The sequence below is a fragment of the Stegastes partitus genome, unplaced genomic scaffold (genome assembly GCF_000690725.1).
Source record: "Stegastes partitus isolate 25-593 unplaced genomic scaffold, Stegastes_partitus-1.0.2 Scaffold803, whole genome shotgun sequence".
Lineage (NCBI taxonomy): Eukaryota > Metazoa > Chordata > Actinopteri > Pomacentridae > Stegastes > Stegastes partitus.
In genome coordinates this window covers 185,377-192,936 of record NW_007578534.1, presented here as the reverse complement: position 1 = coordinate 192,936, position 7,560 = coordinate 185,377, and the positions used below count along the sequence as shown (strand labels likewise).

At 42.9% G+C, this 7,560-nt stretch overlaps 1 protein-coding gene across 1 annotated transcript in view; it reads left to right on the top strand.

Annotated features, from left to right (window-relative positions):
• Positions 1–7,560, top strand: part of LOC103365010 (breakpoint cluster region protein-like) — a 117,422-nt gene that overhangs the window by 69,893 nt on the left and 39,969 nt on the right. Inside the window, exon 3 of the mRNA XM_008292331.1 lies at positions 1,177–1,281. Within this exon, the coding sequence (XP_008290553.1) occupies positions 1,177–1,281 (105 nt within the window). The remainder of the gene's footprint in view (positions 1–1,176; positions 1,282–7,560) is intronic.

Here is a 7,560-nt window from a genome sequence, read left to right as displayed (position 1 = left end):
TTTTCTTTAATGGAAGGATATGAATACATTTGAGGGTGACTGTACATAGTTTTAAGAGGGCAGGAGGTTTAGCACATGATAAACTAAAAAATAGCGATAAAATCAATCAGCTGGCGTCATTGTTCAGTTAAATTGTAAAACATAAGCTGAACTTATCCTTTAGAAATGAACTGAAGATGAAAAAAGCTGCAGGACCTCTATGTGCTTTTCTTTGCCCACCTCACATGTTCAGTCTTTCTTTAGGCGCTTTCACACTTGGCGGCCACATGATCGCTGTACTGACACTCTGTATACGGCAGCAGCAGTAGTATGCACTGTCAGAAGGATTTCCACGCAGAGCGCATACGAACCTGACATGGCAGCTTCCTGTAATATAGTTTGTGTCCTTTTCATGGTGTGTCCTTTTCTGCCCTCTTCTTCTTCTTCTAATTACCCTGAGTGCACTTTTTTTTTCTCCATCACCGTCTCCTCTTCTGCTCTCCTGTCTCTGTCATCCTCCCGTCACTCTTCCTCTCCTGTTTCCTCTCCTTCCTCCTCCTCCTCATAGCCTGAGGGACTGGATGCCTCCATTCCCAACCTGGGCTGGTGTGTGTTTGTGCTTGACACTTTACACATTCTCTCATACATGCACATATTTATACCCCAACCCTTTTTTTTTTCTCTCTCTCTCTCTCTCCTGCCATGGGAGACCCTGCCTGTTTGAATTATTTCAGAGTTCGTGGTTAAACAAGACAGCCCGAGGAATGTCTCTGTCTCTCTGCTTTCTTTCATGTCTGCGCTCCTCAGTGAGCTTTGACTGTGGCTGAAGGGAATGAGGAGGCAACCGGGGAGGATTTCTAGAAGTTTCATTTGTTGCTGTTTAATCTTTTAGACTCTTAACAAAAACAGCATTCCTGCAAGAGTTTCGCATGCTCGGCGAAGAGCGAGGAACCCTTCAATTTGAGGCTCGCAAACAAGCCTTATTAGAGGTCTTTCTGCTCCGAATGCTCTTTATGACTCAGACACAAAAGAATCCAACACCTTTAAGTATGAAAACAGAAAGCATTTCAAAGAATAAGCAACAAAATGGGAGGTAATAACACACAGGATTGGGCTAAATGGTGTGTGTAGAGTTATTGCATTGCTGAGGCTTTTTATTCTAACGATCAAATGTGTTTTTGTTTTTGTTTTTTACAGACTGAATGTGACCTGGAAAAAGGTTTGGAGATGAGGAAGTGGGTCCTGTCTGGGATCTTGGCCACGGAGGAAACGTACCTCAGTCACCTGGAGGCGCTGCTGCTGGTGAGAACACCAACCACATACAGTACACCCATAGAGTCCAGCATTACTGAGTCCTAATGTGGCAGTTTGTCGATATACAGGGCGGTTATTCCTGTCTGTGTGGGTTTACTAGAAGTTTTTTAAGTACCTGACTTTCGCTGTAAAGTTTAGCAAACTCAGACTGCATTAGGGCCACTGTGACACTCCTGAAAATCCATATCGCCAAATCTTAAAGCAGGATCAGTTGCGGCTACGTTACCCTAGCATGTCTTGAGCCTGATTTGAGCTCTTGTTCTGGTCTCACAGCTCAGACGCTTTTTCTGTTTTGATCCAATCTTCAGCATCGTTTCCAACACAAGCACTTCAGTAGGTGTCGTTATTTTGGCACACAATGTTGTATCCTAAAGTGATGCTGCAATTTTTTATTGGCTGATACTCTTTTTTTTGGCCACAACCTCATGTCCAAGTAGAAGGTTCCTGTTGGTGAGACTCCTCTAAAGGACCCCATAGGATCTGTTTGACTTTCTGAAAAGGCTTGATGTGGAAACCTATAGCAGGTTGTTATGGATAACCTTCTGAATCCCAACAGTTTCTGGGTGTTGTTTGCTCCTACCACGTTTTTAGTCCCTGTGGGCTCATTTTTCACTGGAATACAAGGTACTGCTCTGGTATGGATGAAGTTAAGGCAGCTGTGGCTCAGGTGGTAGAGCAGTTGTCCCCAATCACTAGGTTGGTGGTTTGATCCCCCGGCCCCGCCACAGTCAAAGTGTCCTAATGGCAGGCAGCGCCTTGCATCTGTTGCCATTGGTGTATGAATGTGTGTGTGAATGGCTGAATCAGAAACACATTGTAAAGCGCTATATAAGTGCAGACCATTTACAACCACGGCAGAAGTAGAAGGAACTTGAAAGTATCTATTGTGCAACTTGATGCAGTTGTAATGCCATAAATCACAAAAAAGAGAAAACAAAAGTTGAATTAAAACCGTAGAATTATTATGTACAGATGTCACCACTATTGTAAAAATGGTGGCTCTACATACTACAGATACTTTAGTACTTCCATGTTCAATTTGGGGCTGCAAGGTGGATCAGTGGTTAGCACCGTTGCCTCGCAGCAAGAAGGTTACCGGTTGGCATCCCGGTGAGGACACCCGGGATCTTTCTGCGTGGAGTCTCCATGTTCTCCCCGTGCAGCGTGGGTTCTCTCCGGGTTCTCCGGCTTCCTCCCACNCCTGTCTTCACCCTGAGTCAGCTGGGATAGACTCCAGCCCCCCATGACCCTAGTGAGGATTAAGTGGTGTATAGATAATGGATAGATGGATTGTCCGGGCCATCATTTTAGAAGTATTGCCACTGCAGCTCTGATTAGTGGTACTATGGCTCGTTCTATACCTCCTGATTACTGCTGCAACCGTGTTTTCACTGATGTTTAACTGGTTACCAATCATCCTGCATCCTTTTTCCATCTTTGTGAAGTTAAACAGATTTTCCAGCTTCACTGTTGTCCATGTGGAGCCATGATGTAGAGATGCAGACATGTTCATGCAGCTGTACTCAGTTTTGTTTTCTAGTCATTTGACATTTAGGTGATATTGCGCTGCAGCTTGCTCACTTTTGTCATGTACTGTACATAATCTACTGTACGTATAATCCCAGTGTGACCTTTTAAATCAGTCAAAGACAACCATTCACTGAAAGAAATGGAGCCTCACTCCATTTCTTTCACGCCAAGTAAAGCAGAATTCTTCTTTCCTTTACATTTATTCGACTTTTTTATGACTTTCTCATATAGTTGTCAGTGGAGAGATGACAGGAAGCGAAGGAGAGAGATAGCAGAGAAACCAGGGATGTTGCAGTTAATGGTTTGTGCCTTAAACCCCCCACGAGCCACCAAGGCGTCCCCGGAATTCATCCTAGTTCATAAATCCCTGTGTATTAAAACATCCTCACCGCTCTTCTCTCGTCGCACCTTAAGGTCACAGCCTGATGAGTGAGGTAATTTCTTTTCCTGCTCAGTCAGCACTAAACCGCCTAAATGACCAGCATCTGGAATTACATCTCCGCTGATGGACTGCAACACGTCTCGGAAGAACCTTCGCTGCTCGCAATCAAAGCCTCGGCGTCGTTTGGCAGACACCCGTCGACGTGCATCGCGTCCGACTGAAATGCAGTTTAAATAAGCAGAAGTAATGCTGCATTTTAAAAACCAGCCGTCTCTCTCTCCTGCAGCTCGGGATAATTCCGAGACAGCTCCATTTCATAGCAGACGTGGAGATGGGAAGCAATTACATTAGGCGTTTCAGAAAGTGAGGGATGGCAGAACAGGAAGCTAAACAGATTAGAATATGAAGAATGAAAATTGAAAAGGGTTAATAAAGTGTGGAATGGAGCGTGCGTTGCCATTTACTTCTCTCCTCTCCAACCTGGTTCAAAGCGGTTATATGAGCTGGCAGTCTCCTACATGCTATGGGAAAGAGGGAGCGAGAGAGAGAGATGGGGAGTAATGCTATTACCGTTGCCCAGTCTCCATCTCAGCCCCCTGAGCTGCATCTGCTTGTCAAATACACACTTTTTTTTTTTTTTGGCTCTGATTCTTGTGTATCTCCTGGGAACATTATTCGTCCATAAACAAATCAGAAGCAAATCAGAATTCCTAAATCTCGTTAGGTTGAGTTCCCGCTAAGGGGAGTTGAAACGTAGGTTCAGATGTGAAATATTAGCTTTTTGTTGCACAAACCGGACACGAACACACGGACACGCGAACCTACATGTACCCCGAGCGGAGACAACGTGTTTTATTCGTACTTTTTTTTGATTGCAGAAAATGCAGGCAGACACCCCCCTTTAGTCTGAGCCCAGAGATGGGCTCATTAGTTGCCACGGCGATGAATAAAAGATGATATGTCTGCAGAAGTGGGTACTTCCTCGGGGAGCCGTCTGGGGTCTGAAACGATGAATAAACACTTTATGCCTCCCGTCTGCTGGTTGGGTGAAATGTGGCTGGATGGTTAAAGTTCCCTCCTCGTGATTTTCTTTGAATGTTTCTTGATGTTTCAAATGGACCCTCATGTTCCTCATGTTGCTTCACCAGCAGGCGAGGGTGAAGTCGCGCGCTGATACTTGTCGCTCAGCGTGGATTTTCATTCATTTTTCATTATTTCACAAATATTCCAGGGGCTCGGTTGCTGCCCCAGGCGTTCCCCCTTTTAAAGTCAGTGGAGACGGACAGAAAGCTGCTGCAGAGCAACACATTACGCCGGAGAAAAATCATCATTGCATAACTTATTTACTTCCAATATGCTTTTATTTGTTGTCTTAATTTGCAAATGGAATTGTTTCCCTCTTTTGGTTGTATTAGTGTCCACGCACGAGGAGCAGTTACAGCTTTTTTCTGCGGAAACTGATATTGTTCTATAGCTGGGATCCCCTGACGGCTCCATGTGATGCATAATACATAGCTGTCAGAATCAGTCCTTTATCCTTCACTAAAGAAAGATGGAGAGAGAAAGATGAGAACTGATCCGGGAGAAACATCAACAGATAAGAGCAGGATGCACAGTAAAAAGAAGAGGAGAAAGTGCATCTGTTGTGATTATCCAGGGTTGCAGAGGCTGATCAATGAACTAATTAGATGATTTACAGAAAAATAATTTTGTTAATCAGTGATTGTGTTCAACAGTCTCTTGTTCCAGCTTCTCATTTGTGAGGATTTGCTTTGTGTGGACGTCCTGTTGGGTTTTTAGGACATTGTATTGGACATTTTTCACAAATTTAGACATTTAGTAGACTAAATAATCAGCAGATTAATCAATAATGGAAATAATTTGAGGTTGTAGCTCCAAGTAAAGTAATTTTTGCTTTCCTGTACACATTGACACTCATTCCGATGCTAAAAAAGTACAACAAAGTGCAAAATAGCGTCTCAAAATCTGGACATAAATGTCATGTTTACATCTAAATTCAACCAATCACAGAGCATAAATAGTGACTTATATTTACGACTATAACCCCATATATTTGTTTTGCTCAGTCAAGTTGCTGAATCTGAATCTGAAGTTCTAGTGCTGAGATTGTGTTTATTTATTTATTTTTTGTTCTAACCGGCTAATCAGTAGAACTGTAGTCAATCCAAAGCGTGTTTAGCCCGGCGGCAGCCGTGCTGCTAATGGACTCCTGTGTAATGGAGTCCATAATAATCCTGGAGCATTTCGTAATCATCGGGGCTATAACAATTCCAGCAGATCTGCGCTAGCATCTGCTTATGCAGTGGCCATGGAAACAGGTTTCAGACCCATTTACCCCTTCATCTGAATAAACGCACGTACACCCACGGACATCCAGGTCCTCCAAGTACACGTGTGCATGTAAATGTGGCTCACAAGGGCGCCGTGCGTTGTTTTAGTGTGCACGTTAATACAAGCATGTTGCTGACAGTACAGCACACAGTCGTCCTCAAATGTATTAAAGAAGGAAAAAACAGCTGAAATAAGTTGAAATTGACAAAGTAATAATACATTTTAAAAAATATGAAAATCATGACATTGCTTTTGAATTGTGGTTCAACAGAAATATTAAAAAAAAAACACAAAAAAAAAACAAGCAAACAAGCATGATGGGACCTGTAAACTAATATTTTCTTGAACAACTCTTTGAGCCAATCAGATGTTTTATGTAACTCTCAATCAGACTTGTGCACCTGTTGACAGGTATTCTGATTTCACTACTCATCAGCAAAGTGCTCTCATTTGTCTGGGACAGTTATTTATTTTTATTTTTTTAATTATTCTTTTCAACCACAATTCAAAAGCAACATCTCATTTCACTAAATAATAATTTAGCAAATTTTTATTTATTATTACTTTTTTCAGTTTCTAGTTATTTTAGTGACTATTGTGAATTTTGCTTTTTCTTTAATGGAAGGATATGAATACATTTGAGGGTGACTGTACATAGTTTTAAGAGGGCAGGAGGTTTAGCACATGATAAACTAAAAAATAGCGATAAAATCAATCAGCTGGCGTCATTGTTCAGTTAAATTGTAAAACATAAGCTGAACTTATCCTTTAGAAATGAACTGAAGATGAAAAAAGCTGCAGGACCTCTATGTGCTTTTCTTTGCCCACCTCACATGTTCAGTCTTTCTTTAGGCGCTTTCACACTTGGCGGCCACATGATCGCTGTACTGACACTCTGTATACGGCAGCAGCAGTAGTATGCACTGTCAGAAGGATTTCCACGCAGAGCGCATACGAACCTGACATGGCAGCTTCCTGTAATATAGTTTGTGTCCTTTTCATGGTGTGTCCTTTTCTGCCCTCTTCTTCTTCTTCTAATTACCCTGAGTGCACTTTTTTTTTCTCCATCACCGTCTCCTCTTCTGCTCTCCTGTCTCTGTCATCCTCCCGTCACTCTTCCTCTCCTGTTTCCTCTCCTTCCTCCTCCTCCTCATAGCCTGAGGGACTGGATGCCTCCATTCCCAACCTGGGCTGGTGTGTGTTTGTGCTTGACACTTTACACATTCTCTCATACATGCACATATTTATACCCCAACCCTTTTTTTTTTCTCTCTCTCTCTCTCTCCTGCCATGGGAGACCCTGCCTGTTTGAATTATTTCAGAGTTCGTGGTTAAACAAGACAGCCCGAGGAATGTCTCTGTCTCTCTGCTTTCTTTCATGTCTGCGCTCCTCAGTGAGCTTTGACTGTGGCTGAAGGGAATGAGGAGGCAACCGGGGAGGATTTCTAGAAGTTTCATTTGTTGCTGTTTAATCTTTTAGACTCTTAACAAAAACAGCATTCCTGCAAGAGTTTCGCATGCTCGGCGAAGAGCGAGGAACCCTTCAATTTGAGGCTCGCAAACAAGCCTTATTAGAGGTCTTTCTGCTCCGAATGCTCTTTATGACTCAGACACAAAAGAATCCAACACCTTTAAGTATGAACACAGAAAGCATTTCAAAGAATAAGCAACAAAATGGGAGGTAATAACACACAGGATTGGGCTAAATGGTGTGTGTAGAGTTATTGCATTGCTGAGGCTTTTTATTCTAACGATCAAATGTGTTTTTGTTTTTGTTTTTTACAGACTGAATGTGACCTGGAAAAAGGTTTGGAGATGAGGAAGTGGGTCCTGTCTGGGATCTTGGCCACGGAGGAAACGTACCTCAGTCACCTGGAGGCGCTGCTGCTGGTGAGAACACCAACCACATACAGTACACCCATAGAGTCCAGCATTACTGAGTCCTAATGTGGCAGTTTGTCGATATACAGGGCGGTTATTCCTGTCTGTGTGGGTTTACTAGA